This window comes from Tamandua tetradactyla, chromosome 7 (genome assembly GCF_023851605.1).
Source record: "Tamandua tetradactyla isolate mTamTet1 chromosome 7, mTamTet1.pri, whole genome shotgun sequence".
Lineage (NCBI taxonomy): Eukaryota > Metazoa > Chordata > Mammalia > Pilosa > Myrmecophagidae > Tamandua > Tamandua tetradactyla.
Window position 1 is genome coordinate 151,546,073 of NC_135333.1, and position 21,532 is coordinate 151,567,604.

The 21,532-nt window shown below is 36.0% G+C and overlaps 1 protein-coding gene and 1 long non-coding RNA gene across 2 annotated transcripts in view; one reads left to right on the forward strand and one right to left on the reverse strand.

Moving 5' to 3' along the window:
- Positions 1 to 21,532, forward strand: part of METTL25 (methyltransferase like 25) — a 134,920-nt gene that overhangs the window by 9,590 nt on the left and 103,798 nt on the right. The window contains exon 2 of the mRNA XM_077111528.1: positions 16,473 to 16,637. Coding sequence (XP_076967643.1) covers positions 16,473 to 16,637 — 165 coding nt within the window. The remainder of the gene's footprint in view (positions 1 to 16,472; positions 16,638 to 21,532) is intronic.
- Positions 7,283 to 21,532, reverse strand: part of LOC143642758 (uncharacterized) — a 38,907-nt gene continuing 24,657 nt past the window's right edge. The window contains exons 2-3 of the long non-coding RNA XR_013155848.1: positions 19,962 to 20,011; positions 7,283 to 7,433 (exon numbers count right to left, since the gene is read on the reverse strand). This is a non-coding gene — a long non-coding RNA (uncharacterized LOC143642758). The remainder of the gene's footprint in view (positions 7,434 to 19,961; positions 20,012 to 21,532) is intronic.

Here is a 21,532-nt window from a genome sequence, read left to right on the forward strand (position 1 = left end):
AGACCTTTATCTGATATGTCGTTTCCAAATATTGATTCTCATTGTGTAGGCTGTCTTTCTACTTTCTTGATGAAGTTCTTTGATGCACAAAAGTGTTTAATTTTGAGGAGTTCCCATTTATTTATTTCCTTCTTCAGTGCTCTTGCTTTAGGTTTAAGGTCCATAAAACCGCCTCCAGTTGTAAGATCCATAAGATATCTCCCAACATTTTCCTCTAACTGTTTTATGGTCTTAGACCTAATGTTTAGATCTTTGATCCATTTTGAGTTAACTTTTGTGTAGGGTGTGAGATATGGGTCTTCTTTCATTCTTTTGCATATGGATATCCAGTTCTCTAGGCACCATTTATTGAAGAGACTGTTCTGTCCCAGGTGAGTTGGCTTGACTGCCTTATCAAAGATCAAATGTCCGTAGATGAGAGGGTCTATATCCGAGCACTCTATTCGATTCCATTGGTCGATATATATATCTTTATGCCAATACCATGCTGTTTTGATCACTGTGGCTTCATAATATGCCTTAAAGTCAGGCAGTGCAAGACCTCCAACTTCATTTTTTTTCCTCAAGATGTTGTTAGCAATTCGGGGCACACTGCCCTTCCAGATAAATTTGCTTATTGGTTTTTCTATTTCTGAAAAATAAGTTGTTGGGATTTTGATTGGTATTGCATTGAATCTGTAAATCAATTTAGGTAGGATTGACATCTTAACTATATTTAGTCTTCCAATCCATGAACACGGTATGCCCTTCCATCTATTTAGGTCTTCTGTGATTTCTTTTAGCAGTTTTTTGTAGTTTTCTTTATATAGATTTTTTGTCTCTTTAGTTAAATTTATTCCTAGGTATTTTATTCTTTTAGTTGCAATTGTAAATGGGATTCGTTTCTTGATTTCCCCCTCTGCTTGTTCATTGCTAGTGTATAGAAATGCTACAGATTTCTGAATGTTGATCTTGTAACCTGCTACTTTGCTGTACTCATTTATTAGCTCTAGTAGTTTTGTTGTGGATTTTTCCGGGTTTTCGACGTATAGTATTATATCGTCTGCAAACAGTGATAGCTTTACTTCTTCCTTTCCAATTTTGATGCCTTGTATTTCTTTTTCTTGTCTAATTGCTCTGGCTAGAACCTCCAACACAATGTTGAATAATAGTGGTGATAGTGGACATCCTTATCTTGTTCCTGATCTTAGGGGGAAAGTTTTCAATTTTTCCCCATTGAGGATGATATTAGCTGTGGATTTTTCATATATTCCCTCTATCATTTTAAGGAAGTTCCCTTGTATTCCTCTCCTTTGAAGTGTTTTCAACAGGAAAGGATGTTGAATCTTGTCAAATGCCTTCTCTGCATCAATTGAGATGATCATGTGATTTTTCTGCTTTGATTTGTTGATATGGTGTATTACATTAATTGATTTTCTTATGTTGAACCATCCTTGCATACCTGGGATGAATCCTACTTGGTCATGATGTATAATTCTTTTAATGTGTTGTTGGATACGCTTTGCTAGAATTTTATTGAGGATTTTTGCATCTATATTCATTAGAGAGATTGGTCTGTAGTTTTCTTTTTTTGTAATATCTTTGCCTGGTTTTGGTATGAGGGTGATGTTGGCGTCATAGAATGAATTAGGTAGTTTTCCCTCCACTTCGATTTTTTTGAAGAGTTTGAGGAGAGTTCGTACTAATTCTTTCTGGAATGTTTGATAGAATTCAGATGTGAAGCCATCTGGTCCTGGACTTTTCTTTTTAGGAAGCTTTTGAATGACTGATTCAATTTCTTTACTTGTGATTGGTTTGTTGAGGTCATCTATTTCTTCTTGAGTCAAAGTTGGTTGTTCATGTCTTTCCAGGAACCCGTCCATTTCCTCTAAGTTGTTGTATTTATTAGCGTAAAGTTGTTCATAGTATCCTGTTCATACCTCCTTTATTTCTGTGAGGTCAGTAGTTATGTCTCCTCTTCCATTTCTGATCTTATTTATTTGCATCCTCTCTCTTCTTCTTCTTGTCAATCTTGCTAAGGGCCCATCAATCTTATTGATTTTCTCATAGAACCAACTTCTGGCCTTATTGATTTTCTCTATTGTTTTCATGTTTTCAATTTCATTTATTTCTGCTCTAATCTTTGTATTTCTTTCCTTTTGCTTGCTTTGGGATTAGTTTGCTGTTCTTTCTCCAGTTCTTCCAAGTGGACAGTTAATTCCTGCATTTTTGCCTTTTCTTCTTTTCTGATATAGGCATTTAGGGCAATAAATTTTCCTCTTAGCACTGCCTTTACTGCGTCCCTAGGTTTTGATATGTTGTGTTTTCATTTTCATTCACCTCGAGGTATTTGCTAATTTCTCTAGCAATTTCTTCTTTGACCCACTCGTTGTTTAGGAGTGTGTTGTTGAGCCTCCACGTATTTGTGAATTTTCTGGCACTCCGCCTATTATTGATTTCCAACTTCATTCCTTTATGATCCGAGAAAGTGTTGTGTATGATTTCAATCTTTTTAAATTTGTTAAGACTTGCTTTGTGACCCAGCATATGGTCTATCTTTGAGAATGATCCATGAGCACTTGAGAAGAAGGTGTATCCTGCTGTTGTGGGATGTAATGTCCTATAAATGTCTGTTAAGTCTAGCTCATTTATAGTAATATTCAGATTCTCTATTTCTTTATTGATCCTCTGTCTAGATGTTCTGTCCATTGATGAGAGTGGTGAATTGAAGTCTCCAACTATTATGGTATATGAGTCTATTTCCCTTTTCAGTGTTTGCAGTGTATTCCTCACGTATTTTGGGGCATTCTGGTTTGGTGCGTAAATATTTATGATTGTTATGTCTTCTTGTTTAATTGTTCCTTTTATTAGTATATAGTGTCCTTCTTTGTCTCTTTTAACTGTTTTACATTTGAAGTCTAATTTGTTGGATATTAGTATAGCCACTCCTGCTCTTTTCTGGTTGTTATTTGCATGAAATATCTTTTCCCAACCTTTCACTTTCAACCTATGTTTATCTTTGGGTCTAAGATATGTTTCCTGTAGACAGCATATAGAAGGATCCTGTTTTTTAATCCATTCTGCCAATCTATGTCTTTTGATTAGGGAATTCAGTCCATTGACATTTAGTGTTATTACTGTTTGGATAATATTTTCCTCTAACATTTTGCCTTTTGTATTATATATATCATATCTGATTTTCCTTCTTTCTACACTCTTCTCCATACCTCTCTCTTCTGTCTTTTTGTATCTGACTCTAGTGCTCCCTTTAGTATTTCTTGCAGAGCTGGTCTCTTGGTCACAAATTCTCTCAGTGACTTTTTGTCTGAGAATGTTTTAATTTCTCCCTCATTTTTGAGGGATAATTTTGCTGGATATAGGAGTCTTGGTTGGCAGTTTTTCTCTTTTAGTAATTTAAATATATCATCCCACTGTCTTCTAGCTTCCATGGTTTCTGCTGAGAAATCTACACATAGTCTTATTCGGTTTCCCTTGTATGTGATGGATTGTTTTTCTCTTGCTGCTTTCAAGATCCTCTCTTTCTCTTTGACCTCTGACATTCTAACTAGTAAGTGTCTTGGAGAACGCCTATTTGGGTCTAATCTCTTTGGGGTGCGCTGCACTTCTTGGATCTGTAATTTTAGGTCTTTCATAAGAGTTGGGAAATTTTCAGTGATAATTTCTTCCATTAGTTTTTCTCCTCCTTTTCCCTTCTCTTCTCCTTCTGGGACACCCACAACACGTATATTTGTGCGGTTCATATTGTCCTTGAGTTCCCTGATACCCTGTTCATTTCTGTTTCTTTTTGGAATTCAGATGTTCCATCCTCCAAATCACTAATTCTATCTTCTGTTTCTTTAAATCTATCATTGTAGGTATCCATTTTTTTTTCCATCTTTTCTACTTTATCCTTCACTTCCATAAGTTCTGTGATTTGTTTTTTCAGTTTTTCTATTTCTTCTTTATGTTCAGCGCATGTCCTCTTCATGTCCTCCCTCAATTTATCGATTTCATTTTTGAAGAGGTTTTCCATTTCTGTTCGTATATTCAGCATTGGTTGTCTCAGCTCTTGTATCTCATTTGAACTATTGTTTTGTTCCTTTGATTGGGCCATATTCTCAATTTTCTGAGCGTGGACCGTTATCTTCTGCTGCTGGCGTCTGGGCATTTAGTCAGATTTCCCTGGGTGTCGGACCCAACAAGGTTGTAAGATTTTTCTGTGAAATCTCTGGGTTCTGCTTTTCTTATCCTGCCCAGTAGGTGGCGCTCGTGGCACACGTTTGTCTCACATGTTTGGAATGGATCCCCCTGGTCACTGATCTCCGCGGCCTGGGGATTTTCGATCCAATTCTCTCCGTTGGTTCAGGGGCCGCGCGTGGTGGGGGCGTCAGCCGCCGCGGCTTGAGGGGACCCTGTGACTGGTCGCCGGCCGCAGCGGGCCCAGGGAATTCGCCACCGGACCAGGAAGTCGCCCGTGGGGGAGGGGTGTCAGTCACCAGCCGCCGTGGCCTGGGGAATTCCCCATGGAACCAGGAAGCCGCCCACGGGGGGGGGGGCCACCGCGGCTTGGATAACCCTCTGATCCGAGACTCGTAGCCGCGGATTCGAAGCCGAGACTCGAAGCCGCCCGCAAAAGAGGGGCGCCGGCCGCCTCGGCTTGGGAAACTTGCCTCTCCGAGACTCTCAGCCGGCCCGGGAAGGAGGGAGGGAGTAGCTCCGGCCGCTGCAGCTGCCGCTGCTCGGGAATCGTGCGCCACTCAGGGATCTCACCGCAGCCGAGTCTCGCAGTCAGACTAGCCAGTCCAGACTGGGGTACGCTGTGTGTCCATTCCCTGCCGTAGCCCCGGGAGCTGTTCTGCACTGTTTCAGTTCACCTAGTAGTTGCTTTGGAGGAGGAGGAACTAAGACGCACGTACCTTACTAAGCCGCCATCTTGGCCCCCTCCACATGCACTCTTCAATTTACTTTCGTTTTAATTGAATAATAGTGCATGTCTATGGTAAAATTGTTGTTTTATCTAGCTTTCCTTAAAATTATTTTTATTTCATATTAAGATATTAAATTTCTTCTTGGCCATCTGTCCTTGTTCATTTCCTAGCTGCTAAAACAAATACCACACCATATATTGGTGTAAACAGTGGGAATTCATCGGCTCAAGGTTTCAAGGCTAGGAGAAACCCAGAACCACGGTTTCAGCAAGATGAAGATTTCTCCATGAAATCAGTGGCATTTTGAGGATGGCTGCCAGTAGTTCTTTGTTTTGACTTTTCTGTCACATGACAGTGCACTTGTGGGCTGTCTTCTCCTTTCTCTTCCAAGTTTCGTTGACTTCCACCTCTGTCTGCTCCCTGCGGCTTCTCCTTCTGTGTCCAATTTCTTTTGCTTACAAGGACTTCAACCATTTTTATTAAGGCCACCCGCATTCAGTTTGGGTACAACTTAACTAATAATATCTTCAAAGTCCTATAGACCTCACACCCATAGGACCAGGGGTTGGGACCTGAATATACCTTTCGTTGGTGACATAATTCAATCCCTAGCACTCTCCCAAGTAGTTTGTGGTGGTGGTGGTGGTGGTGATTGTGGTATATTGAACTTACACTCACATTTCTTTTGAAATACATGAAGCCAAAAAGCATGTTGAAAATAGAAAATGAAAACAGAGAAATAATTAAAGTGGCCTGGGTCATTATGTTATGTTTAACTTTTATTCATTCACTTTCTTTCAGTATATTACTGAACTCCATTTTCCCTTTTTCTGTATTTCTGGTTCTTTTTAGAAGACTTTAATTATGAAAATAACATCACAGAGCCACAGAGCCACAATAGTGGCTATTGTTAGTTCTATTCCTAGGGAGCTACTGTGATCATGAGTAAGGGAGAGTAGCAATACAAACATACCTTTGAGAACCAGAGATCATAAGTATGAGACCAGGTCTCATACTTCGTCTATTGAGATCTAGAAAGTACTTTCAGGGTGCTTCTTTTAGATGAGACTATTTAGAACTGGAATTTATATTCTAATTTTTATTAATATTCCCCTTACAACCATCCCTCTCCTCTGATTATTAGAAGTAAAACAAAATTCATGGAGATTTTGCTCATTATGACATTTTTTATCTACTTAAATTATACTGATGTTATCCTATGTTTAGACAATTAAAAAAATATCTTGTTCCTATTTGTTTAAAATTTTGTTAATATATATGTTAAAACCTACCATTTTAATTACCTTTTTATTACCCTTTTACTAGAATCATTACCCTTTTACTAGAAGTTTGCAATTATGATCACCTCTCTTCATGATTTAGATTCCTTCCCTGGTAAAAACTCGCCTATGTGGTTTGATGCCTACTTGAGCTGCCTTTTCTGCTTTACCTCATCACCTCAGTAGCTGAAGACCTTCTCTATAAATGGCATCATCATCCTTCCTGTTACCCATGCTCATAATCTGCCAATTCCTCTTCCCTTTGGCTTATCTCTCCTCTTTCCCATTTCCACAGTGAGTAGTTTAGCAGCCCTCCCTTTTGAATCCTGCAACACCATTTCACCAGTAACTTCCAAACTCTTGTTCTTGTTGAAACTCCACTCAGATATATCTTCCAGGATCATAATTCTGCTCTTGTCATTAGTCTTCTCAAAAACCATCAATAGGTGTCCATTTCCTATAGAGTTTTTCAATTTCTGGCCTTATCTACTCTCACCTTTCCAGCTGGAATCTTGGCTATTAAGATAAGCCAATAGGAAGCAGCATGGAAAGAAAATGGACTTTGGTGCCAGTCACATCTAGTTTTTGAAGCCTGGCATTTAAGTGCTGTAAAATTCTGTGTTAGTTAATCTTTTGAGCCTCATTTTTCCTCTTTGAAAAATTGGAATCATAATTCTTACCTAAAAACCTTTTATGAAAGTAAGTGAAATATATATTAAAAACCTACCACATAAATGAGTAGCCATTTAACAACTGGAAATCTTCTCCCTATTCTGCATCCCTCAGAAACAGGCAGACTAGATTCACAATCAGAAAGCCTGTTTCTAACCCATTTTGAACTCTGATGAGCTATGTTATCTTGCACAAGATATTTAACTGTAAGCCTACTTTCTCATTCAGTAAGTAACTACTAGGTGTTCGTCTGTGGCAGAAAATAGATGAACAGGTCACTTGGCTTATAAATATGTTTTGTATCACCACTATAGCATTTACAATTTTTGAGCCAATATTTCAAAATTGATAGATTTTATACATAAAAATATCTGGAATTGCAGCTTCTCTTGAAAAATTGAAAGACCTGGCCATCTTGTTGCATTTACATTTATTTGTGTAGCAAATAGCTCTTTTAAGGTAGGTGTATCCTCTTCTAGCTTTCTTCACTAGTTGAAATCATCTGCCCAGCCCCTAAAGGGACCATAGATTATTGTCTTCGGTTTGTGGGCTTCAGTTAGTTCATTTGTATGTCCTGAAAGTGAATTCAACAGTTTACTTCACATTCTCAAAAGGAACTGAGAACCAAAATAGTTATGAATCACTTAGCTAAATGATATCTGGGTCACTACTAGTTCTCATATCCTATAAAAATGTGGTGATTTAAGGTTTTTATATACAGGCTTTATTATCCCCTGCTGTTAAAATTACAGTCATGTTTAAGGGCTGAGCCAACCTGGATTTTGATGTGAAAGAGCCTATGACCAGTCATTATTGGGCCAGCCAAATTAATAAATGATCAAACAACCTTACATGATCTGACCCCAATCTTTTATTTAAAGGTGGTCATACTACAGGCATGGCTGTTTCCAATAAAAGAACCCGCCCTATCCAGCTGTACAAGGGAGAAACATGTGTTTCAGCAAGAAGGTGATTTTATTGCAAGTGCACTGGCAAGGAACTAGAGGAATCTTCACAAAACCAGCTTGAAGTGGGGATGTGAATTAGGATTTTTATAGGCAAAGGAAGGGAGATAAGGGTCAGAAACTGAAGTAATGTCTGCATGATAAATTCTTGTCATGTCAGCAATGACATGGATTTGTGAGGAAGGCACAGGCAAGTGTCTTAATCCCGTGTTGTCTTGTTCTATCTTTAGTGATTAGATTTAGATACAAGCTCTTGTATACAATCTTTGTGACTCTTTCAAACTCTTGTCTTTTGAGGAGGAAGTCATTGATTCAGTGGGCTGCAGGGTATTCTTGATCCTATTCTGTTATCTTATTTCTGTCAGCAGAACTGAGAAGGTCTGATTAATGTCCTTGTGGGTACTGAGTATAAAGAGTAGTTGTAAGTAGTATTGAGTTCAGCTAGGGTAAGCATATTTTCCAAGAATCAATGAGTAAAATAATTTGATGTCAGTTCTCAATTTTTAAGACGTGCCTTTTACCAATGTTGAAGGGAGGAAGTAGGAGAGAGTGACATAGTATTATTGGCATTTTTCTCATCATTCCTTCTCTAACAGTAAACCTTATACTTAACCATCCCCAATTTTGTCCATGCTACCTTCTTTACCTGGAAATCCCCCACCTCCATCTATTTAATAAATATCCACTTATTGATCATCACCTTTCAAAGCCCAGGTCAAATTAAACTGAATTAAGAACAAGGCAATATTAGTCATTTGTGTATTATTTTATTTGTGTCTTTAATACAGCACTTAACACATTGTGTTGGAATGATTTGTTTCTTTTTTTTACTTTCCAGTCTGTGAATTCTGATGTCTATTATATAGCAAGTGCCACTTATTGTATTTAATATGGCTAAGTAGGGAATTTGAAGCCAGAGTAAGCAAAAGGGTGGAAATAGAAAACTGTAAAGCATATTTGGGGACAGTGAGGAAAAAGGAGCAATATATTCATAAATTCTTAAATAGTTGAAAATGAGGTCAGGAAAAAATGTATTGCTGCCCAATTCTAGAGGCTAGGCTATTAAACTGTTAGGAATCATCCTTCCAAAGACACTGTTATGGTTTGAATCATGTCCTCTTAGAAAAGACATCTTCATGTCTTAAGCCCTGGTCCTGTGAATGTGAACTCCTTTGTAAATAAAATCTTTGAAGATGTTATTAGTTAAAATGAGACCAAACTGGCTTAGTGTGGCACTTAATCTGATATGATAGGTATCCTTATAAGCAGAGGAAATCTGGACACAATCAGTAGGAAACAGATGGAGAAAGAGATGTCCATGTGAGAGTCAGAGATTGAGTTTTGAATGACAGTGTCAGTTATTAAAGTAGTGTCATTGTTGAGGCACTGTGAGGCAGTGGAACTGACAGTAGTATCAGAAATGACACCTGAGGTAGAAAATGAGATGTCTTTGGAATTAAGAAGAGAGGGGCGGGAAATTGATTTCAAAGCACTTCCTGTACTGTAATATCTTCATTTGAATGTATCCTTTGCAATTATAACATCACTTTTTAAAGCTTTACAATCTGGAATTTATTTTGTATTTTACTAACAAAATCATATTTGATATATTAAATTTAAATTTATTATTCAGAAAGTATTGACAAATATTTAATTTATTCTTAAATACTAATTTTACATGGAGATCAAAGTTACTGAATTTCTAGGAATCTACGCTCAGTTTTGGTTAATTTCTGAAAATAAAGACTTAAGAGAATAGAAAATTAAAATAAAAAGCAAATTTGAAACTCTCCTCTAAATTCTTTAAGGCATAGTCAAGATGATAACATATCTCTCAAGTTTCACATCAAATTCAGTAAGAAGTATCATTGGTTCTAAAGTTCTCTCCCGTACTTTAAAGTTGATATTTGGGCATGGTGCCCCAATGCCAATCACTGGACTCCCAAACACTGAGTAATTCTTGCTTTAATCCCAGCTAGAATGTGTTACCCCTGTGTTGACTCTTGAATTTCATCTTTTTCTCAAGCTGCAGTTCACCCATTCCTAGTTGTGCCTTCATTTAATGATAGAAGTCTTACACCCAAATTCCAGAGTCCAGTGCTCTTCCCCCTAGTGGCTTCACATTTATAAACTGAGTATCCATATTGAACTTTGGTTTAAATTCTTTTCCCAGTAGACTTAATAGTGTTCTTAGCCTAAATATTTAGAGTTTTCCATCCCATATTCCAACAAAGCCCCAGCTATTAGGAAACTCAGTTACTTGTTTGAAGCTTCATGGTTTGGGGATTGCCTACTATGTTCTAGGCTCTGTGTTAGAAATATTTATGTATATAATTATATAAATACACGTATCTTTGTGCGTCTACATGGTGCATGTATGTTATATGTATATCGATATGTGTATATTCCTTAAAACTATATTATAAAGTAAGTGTTTTCTCCCATTTTATATATAAAGAACTTGAGTTTTAAAGCAAGTATGTAGATTGCTCATGGCCATAGGAACAAACAATCTGAGAACCCAAATTCAAAGCCTACTTTATCTCTCATATACATGCTTGCTCATCATTTTACTCATTCATCCATTGAGTAACTATTATGTACCTGACATCGTTCTAGGTTCTGGGGATACAGCAGTGAATAAAAACCTTTGATCTTACATGCTATGTCAGGTGGTTACAAGTGTTGTAAAAAGCTTTTTTTTGATAAAGGATTGGAGGGGGATATGAGTTGAGTGGGGATCGAATTTTAAATACAATTGTCAGGGAAGGTTTCACTGAAGTTATGACATTTGAGTGAAATTCTAAAGGAAGTAAGAGGGTGGGCCATGAAACCTTCTGGGGAAAGTTGGTCTCAGGCAGAGGGAAAAACAAATACAAGGGCCTATATAAGGGAAGCTCATATCATGTGTTTCTCAGTAGAAGTGTACCTGAAGATTGAACATTTGTTGACACCATGCTATGTAAGTGTAAGATATCATTCCATAAACGAATTTCAAGTTTTAACTGTATTCAGGTTCAATTAGTACCTTGCACATAGTAAGCATTATCGGAATTGTTAATTTTTTAATTGAGTTTTTTATTTAGCAAGCCAAAGCTCAATTTCTGCTTCTCTTTATAATATTTTCTTTTCTGTTCAATTAAACTATGAAAAGTCTGTTAGAGTTAAAATACTGTGGTTAGATTTTCCTATTTATGTATTTAATGTCACCTTTATAAATAGCTTTCTTGTGAAAATGCTTTTGGAATGGTTAAATTACTTTATACATTCAATGTGATTTAACATTGGCACAGTAAGGGCATGCATGTGAATTCTTTGTTAATTATATTTTATTCTTTCCAAAAGCATGCTTTACATGTTGAAATAATTTATTTCTTCATTTCATATGCAACCATAAATTAAGCTGGCATAGAAGTTTCCTAGTACATAATTGGGTAATATAAATTGATTTCTTTTACAAAATAATAGTTGATATTCTATTTTTTTTCTTAGGTAGATTGTTGAATTATGAATGTACTCAAACCTTCAAAAAATTTAATTCCTCCCACCTTTTATTTCCAAAGTTCAATAAGACAGACTTTAACTTTTGGTCAAACTCCACAAGTATAAAAAAGATTGAAGCCTAAAAGGAGTCAAAGCCTTAAAAATGCATAATTAAATTTGCATTGAGTATAAGTAAATTTTCATTTTAGAAAATTTGTTCATTTCAACTCAACCAATATTTATTGTGCATTGGTGCTTTGGAAGTTTCGATAAGGAAAAAATCAACTATGGAGCTATTGTAATAGCACTGGTTAGAGTTAATAGACGCTCAACCACAGCAGTAATGTAACAGTGGGAGGGCTCTAAGTAGAAGACAATTTGATGGTAGGGATTGATGAGTGGCTGGATAGGCAGATGGAGGGCACAAGAAACATTTAAGATCATGAAAAGCTTTTAACTTCAGTACTGGGTGAGTGATGACACTATTAAACCAGATGAGAAATAGGAAAAGGAAAAGGTTTCAGCAACATGAAAACATACAGTTCAGTTTTGAACCTTCTGAATTGGAGACATCTGTAGGACATTCATATAGAAATGAATACAAAATGATTCTATGCCCTTGTGAGGATCATTATTAAGAGTGCACTGTTGAATTTTCTGAAGAAATGCTGGGCAATGTGACAGTTCTAGGCTGTGTGAAAATGAGCAATAGTAATCATTCCCTAGCCCCTGTGACACAATTAAACCTCAGAATTTAGCACATAGTTGTCTTTTATCTTATATCACATTTCTAAACATTCTAAAATCTCTTAGCTCACCCTCAGATTGTAAACATTAGGGTTTGGATGAAGATTATGCTTCTCCAAAAGACTCAGCTGTGCTGTTGAAGTTCTGTTAGTGGCCTCAGTGATTACTAAATCTAGGAGAATTTCTGTATGTCCCTGTGTAGCTGGTGATGCCATCCCTGTATAGTTGGTGATGCTACACTTGTAAATATATTGCAGGATTGTTTCCATTCATGCATTCATTCATTCATTCCCTTTTAACTGAGTGCCTGCTGTATGCAAGATACTGTTGGTTTACAACTGAGCATGAAGCAGTAGGATTATTTTGTTTCTAGAAATAGATTCACAAGAAAATATTATCATAAAACATCTTTATTCCCTTTTAAGAGACTTGTCAGTTGTTTTATATGTAAGAATTACTTGAGATATATGCACACGCCATATTGTCCATCCAAAATGTACAATTAGTAGCTCACAGTACCATCATATGGTTGTGCATTCATTGAATTACTTTTTGATGTCTTGAAACTTTAAGATCACTTCTGGTGGAAAGCAGGGTATTGATGCAAGTGAAGAAAGTGGACATATTAAGAAGATAAAACAAATGTGAAATATGTTAAGATTTACCATGTATTACTCTTTTCCAGAGGGGATTTTTGCCAGACCTGATGCTGACAGCCAGGTCTGCCTAATGCTTTTAACTGCTGTCTTGCCTGATTTTATTTGTTGTCACTGTATTTACTTCTGTGATATACTAATTAAAGGTGGGAATTAAGAGCAGGGTCTAAAGTCAGACTGCTTTAGTTCACATGCCTTGGTATTTAATGTCTGTACTAATCCGGATAAGTAACAGCCTCCCAGAGTCTCAGTTTCTTCCTCTGTAAATGGGAATAAGAGCACTATCTAATTAGCTTGTAACACTGTCATGTTAAATAAAAAGTGTTTAGCACAGTGCCTGGCCTTATAGTACTGTCAGTGTTAGCAGTAATAATGATGAATTATTGGGAACCTGACAGTAGTCTTTGTTAAATGCTATATAACATTCAAGTAAAATAACAGGTATTTATTTTTGAAATTTTATTTTTATTTATTCAATTTAAATATTGTCATTGTTTTTGTTAGTTTTGAAATTTTATTGTGCATTTCTCTACCTTGAAAGTTTTGTAACCCACCATATGTATACATGATTTTCCTGTCTTTCGCTTGTGCATTAATCTTGGGTATAAAAATAGATACAGAGATAATCTCATCTCAGATTTATAGAAAATAACTTCCCCCTGCCCGTCTCCCACCCCCTATGCTCTCAAGCCCAAAAAAGAAACTTCTGAGAACGGTATTAGAGGGTGGACAAAAAATAAGAGAAAATAAAACAAGCATGTTATAAAGCAGGACAGGTACTTCCAGTAGAGGGAGATATTGGCAAAATAATCATGCTACTTGATATGCATGTGTAATTGTTAGCAAATTGCAAAACAAAGCTTTCCCTGGGGGAAAAGTTAGCTAATTTAGAATTAACTAAATATAAGTGAATGATGTTTTTGCCATTTGCAAAATCCAACTTTATTATACAAGTACCTAGGGGAGTACTATGACGACTAAATATACTGTTACCATTGCCACATAACTTTTCTCATGGACTGTTTCAGAAATGAAAGTTAAGACAAGATCATTGAACCTCCCTCTCTGTTACCTTTAAAAATAGAATATAATGACAATTACAGGCTGCGTCACTTGAAAACAAAGAAGGAATAGCAGCTATGTTTCTGTAGTTTAAATAGATTTTTTTATGGCATTCTAGAGTAACTGAGCTAACTAGTTCAGCCCTAAATGACATAAACTATTGGACAGAATCAGAATAGTATCTTTTTTTAAACTGTATCTTTTTTTAAAAAAAAAAAGGAACAAACTGTTTAGCCCAGATGAAATACAAACTTTGTGATTTGGACTGCTACATTTCAGAAAATATTGGGAGGCTTATAATTAAAACCAAAATAATAACATTTAATTCGGTTGAATTGGAGTTTTTTCAGCTATTTTTGGTTAGGATAGTTAAGTTGATTGGAACCTTTGCTTTTCCAACAGAAACACCACATTTCTTTCTGTTGGCAACATTGTCCAATAACTGACTACTATAATAGTCCCTCTGCACATTGAGATTTAATACTCTTATTCTATCATACTCTAAGAAATTGCTTTTCTGAGACCTGGGGATGTTGAGATGTCCCTTAAACCTGAGTCTTACTTAATAGTTGACTGAGCTTTCCCGTCTGTATCATGGCTTACTGTTTAGATGTGGATTTTATTACTTTTGGCTGCATTATTAAGTTCAGTTTGTAAAATGTCCAAAGAACTTTGTGTAATACACAAAATATATCTTAAATAAATTCACCACAGCATTTTCTATTTTAAATTTTTATCTAGTTGATTCAAAAATGGAAGTTATACTTCTCATATTATTTTATTCTGATTATGGATTTGGCAAACATTACCACCACCAATTTAATAGATATTAGCTTTAATATGTAGTTTTAATTTGGAATTCTGCCAATCTTTGTTAGTTATCTTGCTTTTAGGTTTGGTCAGGCAATTTCGTGTTTTGTGTTAGGTGGATTTTTATAAATTCATAAATAACTGTGGAGGATCAATTTTGCTAGAGTAGACTTCATAGGATATAGTGTGATTTTTCTTAGTGAGTCATGATTTCACATGTTGAACATTTTACTTATTTGATTTAACCACTAGATGTGAGTTTTCTTAATTATTAAAAATAATTTTTAAGAAAGGGACTTAATTATACTCCTCCACTTAGACTTTCCTGAACAACTACCAACAAATTAGACTGCCTTTTTTTTTTTTAACCCTGGTAAATAAATTAACTTGCCTTAAAAATGTCCATAAAAAGAAGAGATTGAGCAAATGAAAAGCAAATCTATCAGGCTGCTTTTGTGTATTTGTTAGAATGGACAGGATTATGCTGTAATAATAAGCCTAAACACTTAGTGACTAAAAATAACAAAGTTTATTTTCCATATGTGCTGCATGCCCGTTGTAGGTTGCTAGGAGTGCTGTCTTTGTCATTCAGGGACTCAAGATTGGGAGGTTCCATCTTAAAACAAGCTTCTGCAATTACAGAGCTTGGAAAATAAAGAAAGTTGAAGCTGAAGCTTCTGATGCTCTTAAACATTCTAGCTGAAAGTGGTTCATTTTGAGTTTGCAAGATGTGGCTACACCTTTTGGCCTCAATAGAAGTGCATGATCTTCACACAGAGAGGGGCACCAGATGTTTGTGAGCAGTAAGACAGTTAGCCATCATTCTAAATGAAGGAGCATTTGGAAATTAACAACAATTATACTAAATTTATATAATATAGTTCTAGTTTGCTCGCTGCTGGAATGCAACACACCAGAGATGGATTGGCTTTCAATAAAAAGGGATTTATTTAGTTGATGTATAGTTCTTCAGAGGAAAGGCAGCTAAGTTTTAACTGAGGTTCTTTCTTACATGGAAAAGCACAGGGTGATCTCTGCTGGCCTTCTCTCCAGGCCTCTGGGTTCCAGCATCTTTCCCCAGGGTGCATCTTTCCTTTCTGCATCTCCAAAGGCCTGGGCTGAGCTGCGAGTGGTGAGATGAGGTATGCTGAAATGAGGTATGCTGAGCTGCTTGGGCTGTGCTATGTTCAGTCTCTCATTTAAGCACCAACCAATTAAATCAGATATCATTCATCGCAGCAGGCATGCCTCCTAGCTGACTGCAGATGTAATCAACAACAGATGAGGTTCACATGCCATTGGTTCATGTCCACAGCAATAGAACTAGGCACATTTACCTAGCCAAGTTGACACTTGAATCTAACTACCACAAATACCTAGTTTAAAACTGACCAGCAGAAGAAAATGAGCTTTTTTATCTTTTTATAAACTGGTTAGTTTTAGAACTCATTTTGACAGTGCTTTGAATGCACCTCAACACACAGTAGTTCTGCCTGGTCCAAATGAGGCAGGAACTGTTTTGCAAGAAATTTACAGTTGTAGGTAAGCCAGGATAATTTATAAATTTAATGACCACATTACTGTTTAGTAAGTTATTATTATTATCTTTTGACTCTTGGAACAACAAAAAGAAAGGCTAAATTTTATATTTAGAGTTGAAAATTTAATTGAATACAATATTTAAAGAAAACAGGGTCCTGTAAATTGCTGATCATCTAAATAACAAATAAAAATGGAATCACTGGAGAGATATTACCAAAATGCAAACCAAAATGAAAATAATATATTTTGTTTTGAAATCTAATGTTTTTAATTTGTTTTTCAAACTCTCACAAAATAGCTATTATTTAATTATTGATAACATTTTTCTTTCTATCCTGATTTTTTCAGATATTACTAATTTTCCCAAAATATTTTGTGAGACTTCTAAGAAGTTGGTGAGTGTGGAAGACTTTGCTCTGGCTGCAAAATATTATTCTGTACAAAGCTTGGAAATATGCACTCCTTTTGAACAGTTACTTATAGCCCTTCAAGGAAATCAAAAAAAGAGAACTGGTATGTGCTTTTATGTGTATGTATATATGGTGGGGTGGGGGGAGAGGACTTAGAAGCAATATATTATCCATCTATGTGTATCTCCCCAACATATTTTTAATTAATTGTTAGATCTTATATCATGAACCCTGGTAGATCAACTTGTGCCTAAATAAATAGGTAGTCTCATGCACTGTATTAAGCAGAACAATTTAGTTATGGATCTCCACATTTTTTCTTACGTTAGCTTGTGGCGACTCTTTCTCAGAAAATTCCTGCCCCTGAACAAAGATTGCAGTGGGCTACTGTAAATTTCAAAATCCTTACCTTCATTTTTGCTCCCATATCAGTATTAAATTAAATATAAATAGACTAAACACTCCATTTAAAAGGCAGAGATTAGGAGTCTTATGTGAAAGAGGTTACTACTCAGGGCTGTGATGAAGAATCACCTTTAATATTAATAGTAACTAATCTCAGATCCTCTTTGGTATTATGTTTTATCATCCGCAGAGCTCTTTTATATACATTATTTCAATTGATTATCATTTTTTCCCTATCTTTTTATTTTGGAAAGTTCCATAGCTATTAAAAAACTGCAAGAATAGTATGATGAACCCTGTGTACATTTCACCAGTTGTTAACATTTTGTCACATTTGTTGTTTTTTTTCTCTTGCACACATGCATACACTTTTCTCTTCTGAATCCTTTGAAAAGAATTTACAGATATCATGACCATGCTAGTATATGTGCTAGTATATGACTGTATGTATATGTTCAAACTAAGCTCACAAATGACATTAATTCTGTTAATTTGGAATAGTTCCTCAGCCTTTCTTTGTTTTTCCTGACACAGATACTTTTGATGTATATAGGCCAGATTTGTCCTATTATTTTCCCATGTTTAGATACAGGTGTACTTTTTTTGTATGCTGTATGGAGAAGGTCACATTTCATTCTTTTTCCCCTATTGCAGCACCATTTTTTGAATTTTTGTTTGTTTGGGGTTTTTTGTTCGTTTGCTTGCTTGTTTGTTTGTTTCGGGAAGTGAGTGGGCCGCCAATTGAACCCGGGTCTCCCACTTGGCCAGCAAGAATTCTACCACTGAACCACCTTTGCACCACCAGGTGTACACTTTTATAGAAATTCTGCTTAAGTGATATTGTGTCCTTTTTAGTTCATTATTTCAGAAGAAGTCTTGGTGATGCTAAGTTTGTTCACATCGTAAAGGTGTGTCCACCAACATTTTCCATTTTAAAGGTACCTTTTCCTCTTTGAGAACTATTCCTTATCATTTGCATTTCGTCTTTTATCTCTTCTATTTCTCTAATAATTTTAAGTAATATTATTTCATAAGGACATGGATCAAAAGAGATGGGGCTATTTGATTAATCATGGCTCTTGTCAAGGGCCTTCTGGCTGCAAATTATTTCATTGGCAGCATTGCGAAGAGGGCTGTAGTCCATTGGCACCCAAAACACTGAAGAAGTCAGCACTTTTCCCAGCTGCTGTTGACTGGCAGTAATTGAATGAACTTCTGTTCAAAATATCCATAAGATATTTTACCATGAGGCAAACAAAGATTCCCCTTCCCCCGTATATAAAGTCCAGGGATGGCATAATGGGCGTCAGAGTGGTCAAGGGTATTGTATTCCTGCAGGAATAAACAGCAAGACCACTATTCTTGGGTGGTGGGTTGGGATGGACTATGAGGTATGCACAGTACAAGAGAGAGAATTGATTAGCCAAGTAGGGGTGCATGCTAGTGATAGGTGAATGTTGAGATGGTACATTTCCCATCCTCTTGCATGTTAGCATACTGACTTGCTATGTTAGTATCTGCCAACAGAATTTCCAAATGATGCCATTTTGGAAGCCAAACCTCTGTGATGGAGACCATGTCCTAAAGTACCTTCAGTATGTCATCAAGAAGCTGCTGCATGCCATATACAAGATCCTGAGTGACCACAGTTTCTTTTGGAAAGATCTTCTTGAAACCTGGTATTCCACTATGGTCACCTTGGGTTAAACCTGGACCCTGATGTTCTTAAATGCAGAGAAGACTCTCATGCCATAACAACCATCCCAGCCCTGTGCTGCAAATCCCCCCATCCCTGTTTTCCCATCACCATCCCAGCCTTATCCTGAAAATACCTCAACCCTGGCTTCCCCTCTTACATTTCTCACTGGAAGCCATCAGTTCCAGTCCTCTTCCATGGCCTATGCTTGTTCTGAGGTCTTCTTTTCAAAGTTTGGAACAGGAAGAAAGTACTGGAAGTTGCCCAGATGACGTGAGTCAGGCAAGTTCTGTATAAGAATTTTATCTGATAAGGAAAATACCCTCTTTGGTGGTGAAGCTAAGGCCTTAGACAGCAAGTCAATCTTCATTCCCATCCAGTCTTGTATTTTATATGTATCTTCCCAAATTCCCTTCCCTTCTTCAACTCATTCATAGAAAAAAAGCCATCCATTCAGAGCTCCAGTCTGTCTTGTCCATTACTTCTGCCTCTCATCTAAAAGCATAGTTCATATCATCTTTGTACATTACTTCTTTGATTCTTCCTAGTACTCTGCTAATAAACAGCTATTAGGAGGTGGTAGAGGGGAAGAAACATGCTGTCCATAGGCTAAATAATAGTTCCCCAAAGATGTCCACATCCTAATCCCTGGAACCTGTGAATATATTATGTTACATACCAAGGGAGAATTGAGGTTTCATGTGGAATTATGGTTGCTTATCAACTGACCTTAAAATAGGAAGGTTATCCTTGGATTTTTCCAGTGGGCCAGTGGAATCACAAGGATCCCGAAAAGATGAAAGAGGTGGGCAGAAGAATCAGTCACCATGATGTGATATGAGAAGATTTGACTGACCATTGCTGCCTCTGAATATAGACAGATCCACAATCAAGAAATACAAGCAGTCTTTAGAAGTTGGAAAAGGCAAGAAGATAGATTCTCCCCTAAAACCTCCATAGAGGAATGTAGCCCTTTTGACACCTTGATCTTAGCCCCATGAACCCATTTTGGATTGCTGAATTCCAGAATTATAACATAATACATTTGTGTTGTTTAATCCACTAAACATGTGGGAAGTTGTTACATCAGCAATAGGAAACCAGCACACACAGAAAATATTGTGAGAAGGTCTAGCAAATATCTGAAAAGGCACATGGAGGAGAATCAATATGTTGAAAATGTAAAGGCTAAGAATTTTTTAAAAAAATCCATAGGTTAAAGAAAGTCCTATACAAAACAAATTGAATAAATCCAAAATTGTACTGAAGTGGAGAATTCAAAAGAGATAATTTTAAAAACAACCAGAGCAATAAAAGATAGCTTACCTGAAAGGAATACAAATGGACAGTAGACCTCTCATCAGCTACAGTAAATACTGTAAGGCAATGATAAAGATCTTTTAGTACTGAGAATAATAAGCAGTGTAGAACACCGTACCCAGCTATATCATCATTCATATGTGAAGGTGAATGGAAGATATTTTCAGGCAAAGGTAGAAATATCACTTAGATACTTTACTTGAGAAATAATTAACTAAACAGACAAATTTATATACTCTGTTTTCTTTTAACTATTACATAAATTATATGGGTTTTAGTATAAGGGAAAGCGTATTTTCTTATTCAGAAAATTTAGTAGTTTTAGTCAAAATTTTCTTAGGCATACAGATTCATGTATTTCCTTTGAAAATGCATATTTTTACCTTTAAATATTTAATTTATTAGGACAAATAAAGTGTTCTAATGGGTGACTTAGGAATGAATATATACATATGAAAGTATTATATATTAGTATAAAATAGTTGACTGTTCGAAAATGCATATTTTTACCTTTAAATATTTAATTTATTAGGACAAATAAAGTGTTCTAATGGGTGACTTAGGAATGAATATATACATATTAAAGTATTATATATTAGTATAAAATAGTTGACTGTGACATGACTGTTTGTCTTTTGTCTCTAATGCTTATTATCTCACTACTTTTGGTTTTATGTTTTATTTTCAGTAAAGAAGCTCCCAGTTGATATCTAAAAAGGGCAAGAGACGTGGAAAGGCATGGATTTTTGAATTTAGAATTAATGTAACATAGAGAGGAATTACCCTATATGTGGCACATTCTGTAATACAAATGTAAAAACAGTTTTAACAAGTAATTGCCATAATGATGCCTACTCGAGAATGGAATGAAATTTATCTTACCTCTTTATGCATCAGATAATGATGGTTGAAAAGGAGTCTAATCAAAGTTCTTGAGCATAAATTTATAAATAATGTTTTTATCATACCAGATGCTATATATTTGTTTTCAGCTGGAGGTTATTTTCCCCTAAGAGGACATTTGCCAATTTCAGGAGATATTTTTGCCATGACTTGGGAGGTATCTAGTGGAAAGAAGCCATTGATGCTGCAAGTCCTATAATGCATAGCACAGCTCACAGCAGGCTGATTATATGATTGTTTCCTCATTTGAAATTTAATTCATTGCCCATGTTCAGGAAATATATTTGGGACATTAATATTTAAATTAATGTAGAAAATATTTTAGAGTCTTTATTCAAGAAATATTTTACATGAATCTTCATAACACGTTATCTCAAAATCAAAACACCCATGAAACCACCCCCCTCAGATCAAGAAATAGAGCATTACTAGCATACCAAAAAGCTCCCCTCTTACCTCCTCCCCATCACTACTCCCATACTAAATAGAATAATCATTATTAGCATTCTTGTTGACACTGAGAAGTTTTGCCTGTTTTCAAATTTTTATAGTACATATTCTTTTTTGCCTTGTTTGCTTTACAGATTCATCCCTGATACCACAGTTAGCAAAAGGTGGTTTTTTCTCATTGCTGTGGTATTCCATTCTAAGAACATATCACAAATTTTCCCTTC